Genomic DNA, 20,903 nt, shown 5'->3' with positions numbered 1-20,903 from the left:
GACTTTGGGCAAGTCACTTAACCCCATTTGCCTCACCAAAAAAAAAAAAAAAAAAAAGGTAACTGTGGATGTATACAATTTTTTGGACCTGTAATGTCATGGCTATGGGGACTTCTCAAGGTAGAAATTCTAATCATCATGCATATCAGCAAACTGTAATTTGAGGTTTTGGAGAGTTCTCTTGAGCACTAAGAGGTTAAATGACCTTGCTAGGGGCACAAAGCCAGAATATGTCAGTGGCAAACCCTGAACGCAGATTCTCCTGTCTCCAGGGCTAGCCTTTGTGTTGAGAGTGAAAAATATAGCAATGAGAAATAGTATGATATAGAGTGGGTAGAAGGTTAGCATAGCCATGCCTTTGATAGATACTTAACTGTGTGACTGGTGGGGGGTGGGGGGGAGGTTCTAGAACTTGTGACTCAAGAAATTCTCTAAAAGGATGTGTTGAGATGAATCCTCTGATCTAAAATCAGTGAAAGGAGTTTCCATAACTCCATGTTCTCCCACAAGGATGGAATCACAGGTCATGACTAAAAAATAGAGAAAATATGACAAAATGTGGGCTTTTATTAGGGGAAAAATGGAAGAGTTAAAAAAGTTATGATTCAGAGTTATGAAAATTATTTTAAAAATGACTTTTTGGAAGCCCAGGAAAAATGGGTTTAGAGACTCAAAAATATCAGGTGCTTGGGGGGGATCCCCAAATTCCTTGCATGGCAAAGGGAAAGTCAAAAGTACTATCATGAGGGAATATAGCTTCTAAAAATTAGTGAGAGGAGAGAGAATACAGTGAAATCTTTCTGTTTACTCTTGGAGAAGGTGGTGAAACATTTAGCAAAACTGAATAGATTTAACTGCACTATGATGTAAAAATATGAGAGAAAACATAGAAGTGTCTTACAAGTGGAAATGCAAAGCAAAGCATTCAGGAAAAAATTAAGCCAAACAATCTAAAATATGTTTATTGTAAAATTTAATTTGCTTTAACATTTATTAAACATAAATGTAGAATGCACCAACTCAGTAAACGAACCTTGATGAAAGAGTAGGACAAAAATATTAGATAAAAATATCATGATTGGGGAGAAGGCCTTCCTCCCAATTTCCTGTATGGCAAAGTCAAAAGAGCTACGGAGGAGTGGTTAGGAAGAAAGGAATAAGCATTAATATAGCACCTACTATGTGCAGGTATTGTCCTAAATTCTTTACAAGTATTATATCATTTGATTCTTATGACACTCCTGTGAAATAGGTGTATTATCATTCCTATTTTGTAGTTGAGGAAATTGAGGTAAACAGAAGTTATATGACTTGTCCAGGGTCACATAGCTAATAAATGTCTGAGGCTGGATTTCAACTTGGGTCTTACTGATTTGAAGCCTAATACTCTATACCCCATACCACCTCCTTGCCCGAAGTGAAAATATGGCAAAACAACTTGAGACAGGAACTTTCTCTCTCTCTCTCCCCACTCTCTCCCTGTCTGTCTGTCTCTCTCTCCTTCCTTCTTTCTCATAGTACATGAGGAACATATAGCTATACTTGCTTAATTTATATCCTGCATTTCTTCTGTAAATATATTGGATATGAAATTTATTGGGCATGCATTTTGTCCTACAATCCCTTTGCGAGCATTGTCCAGCAATTTTCCTCCTATACTATATCCTAAGCCCATAGATAAGTGTTTAGGATTTTTCAGATGAATCTTTTGGTGTCACATAGCATGAACCAATATATTTCCAGCCAATTAGCAAAGGGCTATTATTTCCATGCTGACTAGAACTTGACGAGCTTCTATTCCGCACTCAAATAGAAATCTTTGAGGTAATTGTGGGGCAAACATTGTTACTATATTTCTTTAAATATTGATTGTATTGGCTTATTAAATTATAGAATCTTAAGAGGAACCTTAGAGCCCAACTTTGTAGACCAGAAGTTCCCAGACTTATTTGGCTCTACTGCCCCGTTTAAAAAAAAATTATTTAGTGCCCCCCTGGAAATCTACTTTCTTTAACCCTTTAACAATTTTTTTTGGAAATGCGTCATTTCAAAAAAATATAAAATATTAAAAAATGATGTATGTTAATTTAATACTTTATTGTAAATTTGGGTTTTTTCCCTGCATTGAAATTTTGATAATGCAATATTGTGTCATATATAGCATCGTATAAGTCATTACATGCACATATTCCTGCCGATGCATGCTGGACTTCCCGACAATGCGTGACATGCTGGCCTGCGAACATTTGCTTGTTAAGACCTGTTGGTGGACTTTACCACTGAGCAGTTATAACTTGCATTTTGTGTATTTATTTGGAAAATAATGTAATCACTAGGACTTTAATTCTGTTACCCAACAGATGAAACATGTACAAACGGTTTTTCAAAATTTTCTTATCTTCTTTCCTTATGCTTCCACCGGCCCCTTATTTTTATTCAACGCCCCTCAGTTACACCCGAGGCTACTACCACCCCCTCGGATCATTCCAATGCCCCCCAGGGGGCGGTTTTGCCCACTTTGGTAACCTCTGCTGATGGAGGTATTGGTCCTGGACCATTACTTTCAGGACTCAAAAGAATTAAATGGCGGGCTATGTGTACATACTGTCACTGGAGGGCAGCAGAGAGATAGGAACAGTCAGGAGCTAAATGACAACAACTAGGTTGGTTGACTAGAGAAGCTATTTAGATTTAGAGCTAAAAGAGAGATTGTCTAGTTCAATTTTTTTGTTTTAATAGATGAGGGAACTGAGGTCTAGAGAGATTAAGTGACTCATTCTAGGTCACAAAAGTAGTAAGTAGAGTAGAAGTTCCTTGACACTCTTAGAATTCTATAATTTAATTAATACAATGTTTAAAGAAATATAGTAATAATGTTATTTTGAAAGATTTCTATATGAGTGCTATAGATGGCAAATCTAAATGAAATGGATAAGTATTTACAAAACTATAAATTGCCCATATTAACAGGAGAGGAAATAGAATATTTTAACCCTACCTTAGAAAAAGAAATTAAACAAGTCATAAATAAGGTCCCTAAGAAAAAACTCCCAGAACCAGATGTGAATTCTAGCAAGACTTTACCAAAACAATTAATTCCAATACTACCTAAATTATTTGGAAAAATAGGCAAAGAAGGAGTCCTATCATATTCCATTTATGACACAAACATGGTCCTGATACCTAAGCCAGGAGGAGCAAAAACAGAGAAAGAAAACTACAGATCATTTTTTCTAACGAACACTAATGCAAAAATTTTAAATAAAAAACTAACAAGGCTAATATGACAGAAAAGGAAAATGACAAATGTTGGAGAGGATGTGGGAAAATTGAGGCATTAATGCATTGTTGAAGTTGTAAACTGATCCAACCATCCTGGAGAGCAATTTGTAACTATGTCTAAAGGGTTATAAAACTGAGCATACCCTCTGACCCAGCAATATTTTAGGTCTGTATCCCAAAACAACAAAAAGAAATGGATCTATATGTACAAAAATATTTATAGGAGCTCTTTTTGAGTGGCAAAGAATTGGAAACTGAGGGGATGCCCATTAATTGAGGATTGGCTGAACAAGTTGTAATATAATATCGAGATGAAATACTCTTGTGCTATCAGAAATGAACAGGATGTTTTTGGAAAAACCTGGGAAGATTTATATGACCTGATGTGAATTGAACTGAGCAGAACCAGGAGAGGATTGCACACAGTAACAGCAATATTGTATAATGAATAACTGTGAATGACTTAGCTGTTCTCAGCAGTACAATAGTCCAAAGGACTCATGATGAAAAATACCATCCATCTCCAGAGAAAAAACTGAATACAAGTTGAAGCATTATTTAATTTTCTTGATAATTTTTTTGTTGCAACATAGCTAATTTGGAAGTATGTTTTGTATGATTTTACATGTATAATTGATATCACATTTCTTGTCTTCACAATGGGTGGGTTGGAGGGAGGTTTTGAGGGAGAGACAGAAGTCAGAACTCAAAAAATGAATGTTAAAAATAAATAATAAAAATTTAAAACTGGTTAATGAATGAATCCCTGAGTTTGTCTAGGACTTACTTCAGGTGTGGAGGTTGGACTTGATTTCCAAAGGCCCGTCAAACTTCCAAATATAATTATGTGGTATTTTTATTCATGGAATTCAGTTCAGGTAGTTTAATTAAAGAAAACTTTATTAAGTACCTACTATGTGCCTGAAGCAGCAAGGGTCATGCTTGGACTGCACTTGCTCATCTCTACTTCATAGGATCCCTCATTTCCTTCAAAAATCTGCTCCGGGGGCCACTTCCTACAGAAAGTCCAACCCGATGCCCTCAATTGCTAGTGCTCTCTCCTCAGAAACTATTTTGTATGTATTTCATATTTCATTTGCTATATCCATGTCCGGTATTGTTCCATCTTCCCTACCCCTAGATGCAGAATGTAAATTCTCTGAGGACAGAGACTGTTTGACTTTCTTCTTTGTATCTCTAATACTTAATAAATGCTTGATGAAATGAATCATTGAAAATAGATAGGAGAGGGTACTAGTTGCATATAGATCTTATTTTCTATTCTTTTTAAAAAATTTTTTTTTTGGCTAGGCAGTGGGGTTTAGTGACTTGCCCAGGGTCACTTAAGTTTCAAGTGTCTGAGGCCGGATTTGACCTCAGGTCCTCCTGACTCCAAGGCCAGTGCTCTATCCACTGTGCCACCTAGCTGCCCCATTTTCTATTCTTTCAATGAAAGGATTACTCTCCTGAAAAGTTTAGTTGTTGCATCTTGATAATAAGAGTTTGTATTGTCTCATTAGCAATTGACTTTAGAAAAAAGTTGATTCCTCTGAATTCAAAACCTGCCTTGGGTAAAGTAGACTATAGTTTGGGCTACTAAAATCAACAACACCCCCATCTTGTGGGGACTTCCTTAAAATGCAGGCACATGGTTTCTGGTTTGAGGGAATGTCAAATTTAAAACTATAAAAAGTGACAACATTAGGTCCTAGCAATTTGTGAGTGGATTACATTATCAGTTAAATAAGGTAATAGCTGTGTGACCTTTGAAAATTCATTGAACATCTCTTTGCCTCAGTTTTCTCATCAGTAAAATGAGAGGTTTATGTAAAATAGATTATCTCAAAAGTCCTTTCCCATTTGAAAATTTGATTTGAAGATTATAAATATTTCATCTGAATATGACCATGGCTAAATGATACATCAGTATATCCCACCTTATTCAGATCTTGAGGTGCACATTATGGAAGAGGGATATTCTTTGTGACACCAATTTTTGAATGTTCTCTTCATTTGGGCAGTAACATTATCACTGATCCTTTCTTTTTCTTTTTTTCTGGCAAGGCAATTGGAGTTAAGTGATTTGCCCAGGGTCACACAGCTAGTAAGTGTCAAGTGTCTAGTCTGAGACCAGATTTAAACTCAGGTCCTCCTGACTCCAGGGCCAGTGCTCTATCTACTACGCCATGTAGCTGCCCCAGTCACCGACCCTTTCTTAACAGAGAAGACCTTAAATGGAGGAATCAGCCCATGAATACACAGCATTCTCATGGAACCATGGAAACATAGTATAGTCTCCCCATTCCCAAACTTTCTGAATGTAGAAGAGCTGTTACATTAATACGGATAAAGGAGAGCTAACTATCAGAATTCATAGCTCTGGGTACTGAGGTTTAAAATTAAAAAAAAAAAAAAAAAAGGAATACCTGCCCTGGGGAAGGAGGAGCAAAGTTACCATAACTTTAGGTATTTAGGTATTCTGACCCTGTGATCTTGAATTTGGGCTGAAGCATCAGGGAAAAGTCCTGAGCTATGTGTTTCCTTGGTTTTACCAACAGGCAATGCCAGCACAGTATGGGGGAAGACTGTTGCATATGAAATATGAATAATACAAGGTGGAGAAAGAAAATCAGGGTTTCTGTGCTTGGCAGTGGGAAAGAAAAGGTTCATTCCCTAGCCCAACTAGTCCTCCAAATCAGCCATTTGTGATTCAGAAAAAGAATGTATTTACTGATACCTAAAAATCACAAATTTTTTTTCTAATAGATACTATTTTTTTTTCTATTTACTTTTCATTGTACAATACAGCAAATTATATTCTTGATAATAGGGATTGGAGAAGTCAGGATTTTAAAAAAATAGATTTGTTTTTTTCCTTTTCCCCTCACTTTTGGTACTCAGTAAGGAGCTCTAGTATGTTTTAATAATTTTCCCAATTATTTCCCTTTGATTTCTTACTCAGGAATTAAGCCGAATGTCTCAATTGCAAAGGTGGTTGTTAGGTTACAGAAGCTGCGAATAAAAAAAAAATCAAAATTAATATGAGAAAAACATGCCTAAAATCCAATTTCTATATAATCTATATGAATACAACCAAATCATTTAATGTGAGGTTTAACTCACTTTGTAGGTCCCGTTCTCTATGGTCATTAGAGAATGACCTAATTTCCTATATTATAGCTAAGCTGCCTGGTAGTGTAACCCCAAGTAACAACCCTTAGGAGTTACAAAGTAACTCCAGCTTATATACTTAAACTTGAGCCCTTCCATATGAGTGGAAGGTCATTATTTCTGGTGGGGAACAGAGAAGGTTTCAAGAAGGGGGTAACATTTGAACTAGGCTTCTCCACCCTGAAGCAAACCCCTCCACCTGTACCCTAGATCCCATTTTTTCCTTCCTTCTTCCATGACCTAGTTCTCCTCCATCCTAAGTTTCTTTTTTACAAAGTTTCCTCTTCGGCCTTCATAGCTTTGCTCACTTTAAAAATATCTGCTTGACTCCGTTGATGCTATTTTCTTTCTTAGTTTGGACAACTGACTGATACTAAAGAAAAATAACTTACTCTTTTTAAACCTATGATTTACCATTACTATTATTATTGCTACAAGGCTTTTAACTACCGAATTATTGTAACACTAAAATCTCCATATACCTGTAGTTTGGATCAATAATCTTAGCTCGAAATATAAAAAAGCCAACATGGTGATTTTTCCAAACTATTTCATTTTTATTGGTCAAGTTGATGATCTCATATGGTTGTGTTAGATCTCCGGGTTTTCCAGTGGAAAATGAAAAGCAGTGTCTATAATTCTAAATAGATAAGAAATAGAAATATCAAGGTCACTTGTTGATTTTGGTAAACAAACTTTCACTACCTTCAGGGGTATGTTCTTAACAACTAGAAATCTAGAAATTAAATTAAATTAAATCTAAAAATCAGCAAAATAATAAATCTAGCCCTGACTTATCATTTTTTGGCCATATTTGTAATTGGCATTTGCCAATTTGCAAGATGTAAATGCTCACATTGTCAATTTAACAACAGGCTCTTGCAAGCTGGTTTAAACTGGCTCCAGTTCACCCTTACCTACCATATTCTTATTCTGCTGCCTTACTGTAATGAGGAGAGTATCCTGGGCTCCTGAAGACTTTGTCAATGAAGCAAAAGCTCTGACAAGTTCTACAATGATGGGAAAGCTTCAAGTATGGGCTTGGCAATGGATGGAATTGTCTGAGGACTGGACTAGCTAAGTGTGGAGAGACTTATTATCAAGAAGTTGGCTACTGATAATAGATTTGGTAACCGACTGGTTGGTAACAGGTGATTTGGTAACTGACAACCAAATAAAAATGGGCTGAGGGGGAAATATCAAGGATGTCCTTCAGATTTTTTTTATTTGGAAAATGATGGTTCCATTGGCAACATCAGAGAGGCCCATACAAGAAACTAGTTTGAAGAAAATGATAATTTTTAGACATGTTAAGTCTAATACATAATATGAGTTTTTAGTCCGGGGAATCTCCTGAAGACTATCTTCTAAGCTGTTACTGGGGTTGCAATCTGCATCTCTGAATTATTGAAATAGAAACATAACAAAAAAACATTTAACTTAGTAAATTATTCAGAGAGTAATCATAGTAATTCCTCTTCATTCCACTGAAACATATCGTTATGGTATAAGACAGGATGTAGACAGGCTATATGACATGTGAAGCACTTGAAGGTGTCTCAAAGTTGCTTTGTTGTATGGAATTTGACTACAATCTGAGCTGACAGTTGTATCTTATATATGAAAACTTGTAGTTACAAAAATAATATTGTCTCATTTACTTATGTATCTATTGAAGGTAGGGCTTCATTTACGGAAAACAAATGTTGGGAGTATCCTTTATTTCAAACAATAACAAATCAGAAGGTGTGATATTATACAACATATGTTCTACAGCAGTGGCTTGAATAGCAAAATATTGTTTTTTTTCTTCCACTGTGTATTTGAAAATAATCTCAGCCACATTCTTATAGAGGCAACTTTGCCTCACATGTTAACCTTGGAATCAGAAAGAGCTGTATTCAAATTCCACCATGACACTTCCTACCTGTGTGACTCTGAGCAAGTCCACTTAATTCATAGTTAACACCTTGGGGATATCTGGAGGAGGCACTTTGGTGAAGTGGATCTGGGTTCAAAGCTTGCCTTTGCTCTTATTACCTGTGTAAATTTGGGCAAGTCACTTAATTTTTAGGTCTCCATTTCCTTATCTCTGTGTGTATGTGTGTGGGAGAGGTAGAGTAGCTGATTGAGTCAAATCAACTGATACGTCATTCTACCCCACAGAAAGAAAGTGATAGATGCTCAGATATACATTGATTAAGTGAGAACTAATATTAGTTCACTAAATGAGAACAAGGCTTGGACATCTCCCTAGGTGACAGGATCAAGGCACTTAGTAATATTCTGTGGGGTCTGCATAAAACCAGAGAGATGGTAAGAATCATAGATTAGAGTGAACAGTGAGGCAGAAGAATTCCTTAGGTTTGGATTTAACCTTCGTTCTCTTTATAACCATCCCCCTTGCCCCCCCTCCCTAATGACCAGAGGAGGATTTTTTGAACTTCCGAGGATCTGAGGATTTTGGACTTCCCACTGGTGCCCTAGTAGTATCCCTAGCACAGCTAACCTCATTGTCTATATTAGGAGCCAAGGACAAATTGGATTGGATGGGGAAAACAGATTCAAGTTTTTACAAGGAATGTGACAGAAAAGCTATACTACAACTGATAGGAAAATCTTGAGGACTATAGCAAAAAGATTTCAGGAGCTCTGAGTTACCTCCTTTTCCTATGCATGTTCTAAGCTTGAGTTTACTTTTCTCTGAATTTCTTATGTTTGGGTAGGAGAGTGTGCAACACATCTTTAAAGGGGGGATATTTTGTACCAACTGTATCATCTGAAGAAATATCCCTTTCTAAAAGCTGATTAAGTCTGGCTGACTAACTGATATCAAGCAATAATCACAGTGGGAAGCATATCAGTTGGGGCTCATGAGCTTTATTACTAGAAAAAAACAAACTAGAAAACTACTCCCAGCTTCAGGAAAGGAAGGAAGGAAGTAAACAAACATTTATTTAATGACTATAATGTGCCAGGCACTGCATTAAGCACTTTATAAATATTATTTCATTTAATCCTCACAAAAACACTGGAAGGTAGGTGCTATCTCAATTTTATAGGTGACAGAATTGAGGCACACAGAGGTTAAGTACCTCGGCCAAGGTCACACAGTAAGTGTTTGAGGCTGGATTTGAACTCAGGTTTTCAGACCCAGCACTCTATCCACTAGCCACCTACCTGCCTCTGAGTGGTCACCTATATGAGCTTTGGAGACCTGCCAGATTGAGTGGGAGTTTGGAGAGCTGTGCTATAATGTTAAAATGAGGCAGGCGGGCCACATAGCCTCGGAAGTTTCTTTCAGTTCTGGATCTATGATCCTTAGGAGTTCCTCACTTGGATGAAATGACAGATTACAATAAAATTTGACATAAAAAACCCTGTTATGCTATAGATGTTTTATTATTTTGTAAAGGGGAATTGGGGATGGGGGAAAGACTTCTGTTCCTGCAGGTGTGGAGCATGAAGCAATAAGGCTCCAGTCAGTTCATGGTGAAGCCCAATTGTGAAGTGCTATTTCTGTGAATTACTAAATCTAAACTAGAAGAGTAATGTTGCAGTTCAGGAAATAATTTCTCAGTGTTTTCAAAATGTTCTGTGTTCCCTGAAATATTGCAGAGTTCCACAAAGTAGAGAATGCCAGAACCTTAGAGTTGGAAGGGACTTTAAAGGTCAATTAATCAGCAAAAATTTAATAAGTACTTACTATGTGCCAGGCACACAGTCCTGGGGATACAGGCAGATATAGTCCTGCCATCAAAGAATTTGCATTCTAACTGGGGAGAGAGCATATACATAAATAGGTACACACAGACTAGAGGGAAGGTTGACTCAAAAGGAAGGGCACAAGCAGCTGGGGGGCCTGGAAAAGGGCATCTGCAGAAGGCAGATGAGTCTTAAAGGAAGACAAGGATTTTCAAAGGTAGAAGTGAGCAGGGAGGGCCTTCCAGGCATGGCAGGCAGCCACTACAAAGATGCAGAAATGGGAGACAGGTTGTGAGGGAGCAGCATATGGGCCAACATGACTAGACCATAGAGTCTTCCTTATTCCAAGTCTGGCTCTCTATCTATGATGCCATGTTACCTTTGAACATAATAATATGGCCCAATAACCTGTGGAATGGCAAAGCAAGTATGACTATGGCTTTAAAAATATTTATGCCTCTAGTTATCTATCAAACTTATCTCATAGAAATCTTATAATCCTCTAATTCAAAGTAATCCAGTTTTAATAAGCAATGTATAAGTCTAATTTTTCTTACGTGAGGGCCCCAGACTTCTTCAAGAGGGAGGTGTTCATTTTGTGCCATCATTGATTTCCATGACTGTGCTTGATTCACACAACCAGCCTGTTAAAAAGAGTATTTGTAAAGTCAAAAAGATTTATTTTCCTTGAAAGATTATCAAAGATTCTTGGCTCTAACCCACCCAGTAATGGTGCTTGCACTATTTGTATGGAGGAATGTTTCCATCATTGCTCTCAAACTAACGTCAAACAATGGCCCTGCTTTCTGGATGAAGGAAGGAATGCCTTTACAATCATCATCAAAAGTTAACTTCCCTCACTAAATTGATACTACTTGTCTCTCCAAAAATTAAGTGGAAAAGATGAATTACATTAAATAATTGACCAACAGACTGAATTGCCAGGAGAAGCCATTCTCTATTTCACATTAGCTGTGTTTAGATGAGCCACCGGGGAAGTTATATCAATTCAATTTTTAAAAGTCAATTCAATGAAAAGAAATCAAACTAGCTACTTAGGATGATGTGAATGAAACAAACAGCTGATTGACTTGACTCTTCAGCTATGATTTGGCATCATGGAGAGAAGATGCTTTAGTTTGCACATCAAGGCTCACGTTTGGACGGGGTTGCAACAGTCCTAGGGCAATTAGGTGGCATAGTGGATAGAGGACCGGGCCTGGAGTCAGGAAGATTCCTCTTCCTGAGTTCAAATCTGGCCTCAGATACTTACTAGCTGTGTAACCTTGGGCAAGTCACTTAATTCTATTTTGCCTTAGTTCCTTCATCTGCAAAATGAGCTGGAGGAGGAAATGGCAAACCACTCCAGTATCTTTTCCAAGAAAACCCCAAATGGGGTCATAAAGAGTCAGACATGACTGAAAAATGACTGAATAAAGCAGCCAGTACTCTGTTCTTTTCCACCACTCCCATTTCCTGATAGAAAGAAATAAGATCATAGAAAGCTCCTTCTCAAAAGCCCCCTAGAGACTTGTTGATACCCCAGGGGTTCCATGTATTTTTTAATCAAGCTTGGGTTGAGAGAAAGAACATATTAAGGAATTATGATAGGGCTTTATGAACCAGGACAATCTTATTTGTAAGTGACTATACAGTGGGATTTGAACAGTACTTGAAAAGTTTCCTTCATCTCCAAATAAATCCTTAACTAGAACACCACAGGGCATGAAATTCTACCATTATAGTCAGTCCTTTGGGTTCAAGTATTATGTCTCTAAGAATTTCCTTTCAAGGGGCAGCTAGGTGGCGCAGTGGATAGAGCACCAGCCCTAAAGTCAGGAGGATCTGAGTTCAAATCCAGCTTCAGACCAAACACTTCACACTTACTAGCTGTGTGACCCTGGGCAAGTCACTTAACCCCAGTTGCCTAAAAACAAAATTAAAAAAAAAAAAAGAATTTCCTTTCAAAATACAAATATTCCTGTGAGAGGTAAATTAAGGAGTCATAAGGTTTTTGTTGTTAATGAGGCAGTTAGGTGGTAGAGTTAGGATGACCTGAATTCAAATCTTGCCTTGGACATTTACTAGCTGTGTGGCCCTGGACAAGTCACTTGACTTCCTTCTGCCTCAATTTACTTATTTGTAAAATGGAGTTGATAAAAATAGCAACTAGCTTCCAGGGTTGTTGTGAGGTTAAAATGAGATGATATTTATCAAAGTTCTTTGTAAACCTTAAAGCACCATATAAATGCTATAAATGCTAGCTATTATTACTATTTTAACATTTTAATATGGAGTAGGCTACAAGATTGTTTTTAGTTGACTATCACTTTGGAAAATAAGGCCTGGTAGTATTGAGATACAGTGCAGATAAGTTTTCAAATCAAGCAATACTAATCAAGAACTTGTGCAAGATGAAGTTCTGGGTTAGGCCTGACTCAGCCTGGTAGTTTAAGGTTTGATATTGGAACGAAATGAGATACCTATAGGTCATTAAAAAGTTAACAAAAGGAGATCTACTTAGCCATAGCAAAAGAACATTCAACAAGAATGAGCACTGAGGACACCTTGACTTGATTCAGGTCAAGGAAGCTCCCTTGTTTATTAATCATCATAATCCAACCAGTCAAACTTCCAAACCCATTCTGCTCCTCCGCCCACCTGATGGTTATCCCCATTGCCCCATGGTCATCATGGCTGCTTTGTACTCAGGCAATAATTACGTGACATCAAGAATCTGAGCTCTCGGTCTCCCGAGCCAACCAAGCCTGAGGATGTCTCAATATCTTTTAAGAAAAAACTATACTAATCTTCATGGGAGGAATGGTTTAGCTTTAGCTATTACTCCTACCATAGGTGTTATGGAAGATAAAATTAGGTAAAGACATGGTCTTCACTCTCAAGGACTTCATAGTCTAGTTGGCTTTGATAGGGAAAAAATGTCTAGTACTCAGGTTACTGTCAATAGAAGGCAGGTCTGGGTAAGCCCCCAACAAAGACACAGCAATGGATTCCTATGGGAAGGAAGCAGTATCACAGGGGAGATAAAAGGTGGTGAAAAAACACTTGACTTGTTGGAAAGTGAAACACAGAGATCCAAAGAAGCTTGAAAAAGAGACTGCAAGGTTCCCAAACTCAGATTATGCTAGGAAGAGGGTCCCCAAAAGGAATTTGATCCATGGCCAGGTAATATTTGAGACTGGGAAATTTTTTTTACATTTATATTTAATTTTTTTCTCAATTACATATAAACACAATTTTTCTAACATTCATTTTTATAAAAATTTTGAGTTCCATATTATCTCTTTCGTTCCTGTCCTCTCCCTCCCTTGAGAAGAAGGCAAGCAATTTGATATAGTTTATACATGTGCAAAATGCAAAAGCATTTCCATATTAGCCATGTTGTAAAAGAAAATACAGACAATAAAAAGAAAAATAAAGTTAAAAAATACTTCAATCTGCATACATACTCCATCAGTTCTTTCTCTGGAGGTGGATAACATTTTTCATTATGAGTCCTTTGGAATTGTCTTAGATTATTGTATTGCTGAGAAAAGCTAAGTCATTCATAGTTGATCATTATACAGTATTGCTGTTACTATGTACAATGTTCTCCTGGTTCTGCTCACTTCATCTTGCATCAGTTCATGTAAGTCTTCCTGGGTTTTTCTGAAAGCATCCTGCTCATCATTTCTTACAGCACAATAGTATTTCATTACAATCATATGCTAGAACTTGTTCAGTCATCCCCCAATTAATGGGCATCCCTTCAATTTCCAATTCTTCACCATCACAAAAAGAGCTGCTAGAAATATTTTTGTACATATAGAACCTTTTTCTTTCTTTTCTTCTGTTAGGCAACAGGGTTAAGTGACTTGCCCAGGGTCACACAGCTAGAAAGTGTCAAGTGTCTGAGGGTGAATTTGAACTCAGGTCCCTCTTGATTCCAGGGTCAATGCTTTACCCACTGTGCCACTTAGCTACTCTGAACCTTTTTGTTTTTCTTTGATCCCTTTGGGATACAGACCTAATAGTGGTATTGCTGGGTTAAAGGGATATACAGTTTTATAGTCTTTTGGACATAGTTCCAAATTGCTCTCCAGAATAGTTGGATCACAGAATAGAAAACTCATAATCCAAGGACACAGCTTAGGGAGAGAAACAGAATTATCTGGTCCCTAGAACCTGAAAAAAATTAAGACTTCATTACAGGGTGGTGGAATTAGAAGGAGTAACTGGGAAAATGGATAAAAATAGTCAGCTTTGCAAGGAACCTTAAATCTCACTGTGTTGTACACCTTGGTCCTCCACATCTTCTATCACCCATATATCATCAGACTAGTCCTTCTCCACACCTGGTGAAGTTTTTTACTGTCAGAGAAGCAGCAACAGGAACGGGGCATTTCTGGTGCTCCTTGATAGCATAGCCTACCAAAGATGATAACACTGGCTTCTCAGTAAATTGGCTCATCAAAAGTGTATTGAAATTGTCCTTAAATAATTACCTCAACTGATGTTTGCTGCCATAGAAATAGTTTCCCCCAAATGACTGAAACCTATGATGATTCTGTGCAATTCAGCATTCCATCTTTATTACATAAACTATTGAAACCAGAAAATACATAAGATTGAGTAGAATTTCAGCAGAGTAAAAACTATATTCCTAGCTGATTCACCTAGGATTTTTAAGTACATTGTTATTTATTTCATTGCCTTGTTTTGTTGATGTGGATAGCATTTTTTTTCCCTAGCACAAATGTATATAATAAAGGCAGGAATTTAGAATGAAGGAGCTAAGGCAGAGGTTGATAGAGATGCTTTCCCTCCCACCTCCCCCAACCTCATCCACCTAGCCCCCTTTTTGGTGAGGCAACTGGGGTTAAGTGACTTGCCCAGGGTCACACAGCTAGTAAATGTCAAGTATCTGAGGCTGGATTTGAACTTAGGTCCTCCTGACTCCAAGGTCAGAGCTCTATCCACTGTGACACCTAGTGGCCTCCCACCGAGCCAGGTTAATCCGCATGACATCCAGGAACATTACTCCAGCCCCATACAGCAACTTGGTGGTTTTGCTGGATTCTCAAAAAAGGTTTGAGGGGATGCAGACTAATAAAAAAGGATCTGACAAGTGATAAAATTAATTTTCCAACCCCATGTCAGATGTTTAATTGGAACCACAGACTTTGAGCCAGTATCAGGAGAACTTGCTGGTTTTGTTGGATTCTCAAAAAAAGGTTTGAGGGGATGCAGACTAATAAAAAAGGATCTGACAAGTGATAAAATTAATTTTCCAACCCCATGTCAGATGTTTAACTGGAACCACAGACTTTGACCCAGTATCAGGAGAACTGTTAAAAAACAAAGAAACTAGAACCTGCCTGTCTGTCTGTTTGGGTATAGCTGTCACAGTCTTAAGTTATATGGAATGAAAGAGCTTTAGCTCTTTCTTGCTAGGAAGAAGATCATTAGTGGTTATAGTCTATCAGATGGTAGAGAGAGCAGGAAGAGGGATCCAAGAGGTGTTCTTGTGCACTCATTCTACCATATAGCATATGGTAGCAAAAGGCAGTTCAGTAAACTCTGGTGCTAGCAACAAACGGAGATAATCTGCAGAGATGACACAGCAGAGAGTAGAGATGACACAATTCCCAAAGGGAAGTGAAGACAAAATGCCTAGTATTGAGAAGCAGAGAGTAGCACTATCATGTCACCAGAAGACATCAGAGACTCTTCAATATCAGCGCTGTGAGTTTGCCTGGCCACACATGCTATCACATGGTTGCTATCCAGAACATTTGTGCTTCCTCCACACATGTCCTTCCAAACATATTCACAAGAATGATCCACACTTTCAATACCGCAGAATATGCAGTTCAAATTTTCCTTTGAATTCTTCAAGCGCAGGTCTCAGATTTCTGATGGACATTTACGACCATTTTGGCCTGATAGAATCAATTTCATATCAGCTCTAAGGTTTTTTTTTTTTATTAACCTAAATGTCTCAAATCAACCTGTGGTGCTTTCATGACTGCAGAGTGAAATGCCTTGCCAAGCACCAATGGTAATCTCATGTATTGTCGATATTTACTGACCAGTATCATAATCCGCCGCATAGTCCCAACTTTCATCATTCTCTCAATAAAAGGGTACCATCAGTGGAAGGAAACATATATAAGGGAGGGTGGAAGTCACACCCTCCCTTACAGTCTCAGAGCACATTTTGTAGCTGTTCATCATGCAGTTACTCCCACCATCACCCATTCAAGGGCAGCCAAGGCTTACAGAGGCATCAAAGACTGGTTTGATGTAACACAGTGTTATCAGTGTCTCTCCACTGATGGCCCTCTTCCTGGTAGAAGTTCCAGACTTTCAGCTTCACTTTCACATGACAGAAGCCTGAAGGAGAGGGATTGCCCTCATCCTTTCTGTGGATGTCGCCCTGGCTCTGGACTCATGTGACTTACGAGACAGGGTATCTGCAGTCACATTAGCCTTCCCTGGTCAGCATGTGCTAAACTTGATGCTGTTTGGTCCTCCTATTTGTCTTTGATTGGCACATCTGATTTAGCACCAGCCAGAATAGGTTTGGTATCCATGCCTACCTGATGCTTCACAAACATGATGTTAGTGTTTGTGAGTGAGTGGAAGTTGACTTTCAAGTTAAGCACCACAATTTGTGTATGAGATGGGTCTGTGTCAGTAAGTTATCTACTGAAAGATACAATAGGCTTTCAATGTACATTGTTTTTCAGGAAGATGACTGCTCCCAGGCCTTTGGAGAGGGGGTGGGTAAGGGAACAAACATTTATTAAACATTTAGCACTTGTCTGCTCAATACCAGCCATTTGTTAAGCACTTTACAAATATTATCTCATTTTATTTTTATTTATTTATTTATTTATTTAGGTAATTGGGGTTAAGTGACTTGCCCAGAGTCACACACCTAGTAAGTGTCAAGTGTTTGGTCTGAGGCTGGATTTGAAATCAGGTCCTCCTGACTTCAGGGCCAGTGCTCTATCCACTGGGCCACCTAGCTGCCCCCTCATTTTATTTTCTCAAGAAGCCTTATTATACCCATTTTACAGTTGAAGAAACAAAGGTTTGACTGGTTTATTCAGTGTCATATAGCTAATAAGTGTCTGAGGCCAGATATGAATTCAGGTCTTCCTGACTCCAGGTCCAGCATTCTATCCACTGTGCCGCCAGCTGCCTCATATCACTTCTTTTGAGCTGTGCTTGTTCTTTATCATTTTGCAACATTCATTTTTAAATGTTTTTTGTGATCATGATTTCCATTTACATTGCTGTAATCATTGCATGTATTGTTTTCTTGGTTCTGTTGACTTCACTCTGCATCAGTATACATAGATATTCCATGCCTCTATGTATTCACATCCATAATTTCTTGCAGCACAGTAATATTGCATTATACTTGTACACTATAATTTGTTTAGCTATTCTCCAATCAATGAGCAACTACTTCTGATTCTTTGGTATCACAAAAAGTGTTGTTATAAAAATTTGGGTGTGTATAGGGACTTTCTTCTATTCAAAGGCCTCCTTGGAGTATAAGTAGAGTAAAGGTATCTTGAGTCAAAAGGTATGGACATTTTATTTGCATAATTCCAAATTGATTTCCAAAATGGCTGTACTGATTCACAGCTCTGCTAACAATGAATTAGTGTGCCTATATTCCCACAACCCCTCCAACATTAACTTTTCCTCTCTTTTGTCATCTTTGTCAATTTGCAGGTTGTGAGGTAAAACCTGAGGGTTGTTTTGATGTGTATTTCTCTTATTATTAGTGATTTGTGATTATTTATAGTTCACAATTGTTTTTGGGAAAACTGTTTGTTCCTATCCTTTGATCATTTGTCTACTGGGGATGGCTTTTGAACTTGTAAATTTCTGTTAATTGTTTCCATGTCTTAGATACCAAACCCTTGTCAGAGAAATTTGATATAAAGATCATAAGGTATTCATGATAATCCTATTTCCATTTTCTGCATCTGGTAGATATTAAATGTAAATTAGTCAATGGGTTTGTTTATCATTAACAGCTCATTTAGTCTAGCCTAAACCCGTTCTTTCCCAAACCACCTTACATAATTCCAAACATAAATCTGGCAACTGTTATCTGAGTAAATTTTAAACATGAAATATTAGATTCTGTCTATTGGACATTTTGACAATGTGGTAGCAGAAATAACTTATCATATATCGTGCCAAAGCAGACACAAAATCCATGTGGAACTTAACAGAAATTCTAGAAGTTTGTCATATTAAGTGAGAATTCAGACGGAACTTAACATAAGACAATCATATCACTTGCTTGTTTGCAAGATAAAGGTCACAACAATCTTATTCAATAAAAGCTCTAGAACTCAAAGTTTCTGACAGCAGAGTGAAGATATCACTATTGTTTCTGAGCTGGCAGATTTAATTAATAGACTGATAAGTCTAATAAAAACCTTACTTTTTCCCTATAGCAGAAACTTTGCTGTAGGGAAATCTGGTTCCTTTCCTCACCGTCAAATTGCTTAGTTCTACTTTTTCTTAGAAGAGGATTTTTTTTTTTCCTGCAAAGACTGGATCTCTCACACTTACCAGGATGGAAGCAGAAGGGGCTACTCACAGGCTCTATCCACTGCTGATTAGCAAAGCACTTTTGACCTCCTCTGTGTCCAACTTGACTGGTTTGCCCCTCATGCAACCTTATAGCTCCCTGTTCCTAGGGGCTCTCTACAATGACGCCAAACTTGGTGCGGGCAGCCAATTGGCTTCTCTCACTATACCTCAGAACTCTTCAGCTCAAGTGATCTACCAACCTCAATTTTCTGGTTAGCAGAGATTACGGGCATGTGCCACCATCCCTGTTCAGAAAATGTTATAAACTTCAAAGGGAAAGACCTAGTCAAACTATATAGCTAAATGCCATGCAAATGAAAAAAAAATTACTTACATCAGACATGGATAAGGTATAGCCAAAATCTTTTCTTCCGTTTATCTCCCAGACAATAAAATTTGCTTTAACTTCTTCAACGAATTTATTACCATCATATCTGGAAGAAATAATAATCACAAGAACTTAATGCTTAGTAATGTCAGCTTTGGGATAGTTGGGTTTCTCAAACTCTCATCAGCTCTTTGCAACTCATCTTGTGAGACACAAAAATCTCAGAATATATAGCAGTGGCTGTTGGGGAATAACTCTGGAGGTTGTGATTGTGTCCAATAATTAGATCGGGTCATGGAAAATTCTGGGATAAAAGACAGAGAAAAGTGGTGGATAGACTTGTATCTTGAAGGGAGACATGTGGTTAGCCTTGGTACCTTAGGACGTGTTTCCCCAGTCCTTCATCCAGAGGGACTGTGAGATCTATTGCTGGGTGAGACAACCCCTCACACACATGATTCATTTTTCTTCTAACCAAACCAAAGAGAAATCAATAGACTGCCCCTTTCCAATACCAAAGCAGGAAACCCTTCCTATTCACTCTTAAGGCAGACTGTTCCCCTTTTAGACATATCTAATTGTTAGGAAGTTTTTCCTGACACCATGTCTGGACTGATCTCTTTCTAAATTCTACTCATTATTCCTAGTTCTTCTCTCTGGGGATAAAAAGAACAAATCTAATCCCTCTTCCATACCACAGCCCCTTTGAAGATTTGTATTCCCTAAGACTTTTCTTTAGGCTTTCTATATCCTTAGTTCCTTCAACTGGTTCTCATATGTAATGAACTCAAGAACCTTCGCCAAACTAGATGGTGGATGCCCTCCTTTGGATATTCTCTAACATACCAAAGCTATTCTTGAATATGGTGACAAGAAATCTATCTTCCCTCTCCATTGATTATCTCTAACTTATCTTGTTTGTACTTAGCTGTTTGCGTGTTGTCTCCCCCATTAGGTTGTAAGCTCCTTGAGGGCAGGGGCTGTCTTTTATCTTTCTTTGTATCCCCAAGTACTTCTCACAGTGCCTGGCACATAGAAGGTACTTGTTAATCAATGCTTGTTGATGAACTGACAGTATGACAGATATGGTCTGACCAGAGGACTATCGCCTCTTAATCCCTAGAAACCAAGCCTTTCTTAATGCAGATCACCCTCACATTTTTGGGTGCCATATCACACTGTTTACTCAACCCCCAGATCTTTTATGTGTAGCCAATTTTTGGTATGCAAATTGACTTAATATTGACTTCTATTTTCTTGCAAAACTTCCTTGAAGGCGGGGGTTATCCTTTGCCTTTTTTTGTATCCCCAGCACTTAGGCCAGTAGCTGTTTAATAATGGATAGAGCATTGGGCCTGGAGTCAGGAAGACCTGAGTTTAAGTCTGGCCTCAGACACTTACTAGCTGTGGGACCCTGGGCAAGTCACTTCACCCTGTTTGCCTCAGTTCCTCATCTGTAAAATGAGCAGGAGAAGGAAATAGCAAACCAGTCCAGTATGTTTGCCAAGAAAACACCAGATCAGGGAGAGTTGAACTGGACTGAACATTTATAGGTTTCATCAATGAATTTCAAACCCCAAAATACTATGATAAATTTAGTTTTAGAAATATTGATCTAGAAAATGAAATATCCTGTGGTCCAAATGCTTTTAATTATTAGAAATCTTTATTAGTTAAAACAAATTTGTGGTTGGGTTGTTGTGTTAGAGGTGGCCTGCTGAGTGTAGATCCTCCATACAGTTTTCCTTCCTTCCTTCCTTCCTTCCTTCCTTCCTTCCTTCCTTCCTTC

General features: G+C 38.0%; 1 protein-coding gene across 1 annotated transcript in view; it reads right to left on the bottom strand.

The window, feature by feature from the left end:
• Positions 1-2,446: 2,446 nt before the first annotated feature.
• LOC114049469 (cation channel sperm-associated protein subunit epsilon-like) overlaps positions 2,447-20,903 on the bottom strand; it is a 148,827-nt gene continuing 130,370 nt past the window's right edge. The window contains exons 14-18 of the mRNA XM_027870709.1: positions 19,121-19,220; positions 10,716-10,802; positions 6,936-7,093; positions 6,241-6,294; positions 2,447-2,549 (exon numbers count right to left, since the gene is read on the bottom strand). Of these exons, the coding sequence (XP_027726510.1) occupies positions 2,447-2,549; positions 6,241-6,294; positions 6,936-7,093; positions 10,716-10,802; positions 19,121-19,220 (502 nt within the window). The remainder of the gene's footprint in view (positions 2,550-6,240; positions 6,295-6,935; positions 7,094-10,715; positions 10,803-19,120; positions 19,221-20,903) is intronic.

The sequence above is a fragment of the Vombatus ursinus genome, unplaced genomic scaffold, assembly GCF_900497805.2.
Source record: "Vombatus ursinus unplaced genomic scaffold, bare-nosed wombat genome assembly UNPS02014798.1, whole genome shotgun sequence".
Taxonomy (NCBI): domain Eukaryota; kingdom Metazoa; phylum Chordata; class Mammalia; order Diprotodontia; family Vombatidae; genus Vombatus; species Vombatus ursinus.
The sequence above is the reverse complement of the archived record's forward strand: the minus strand, read 5'-3'. Positions and strand labels throughout refer to the sequence as shown.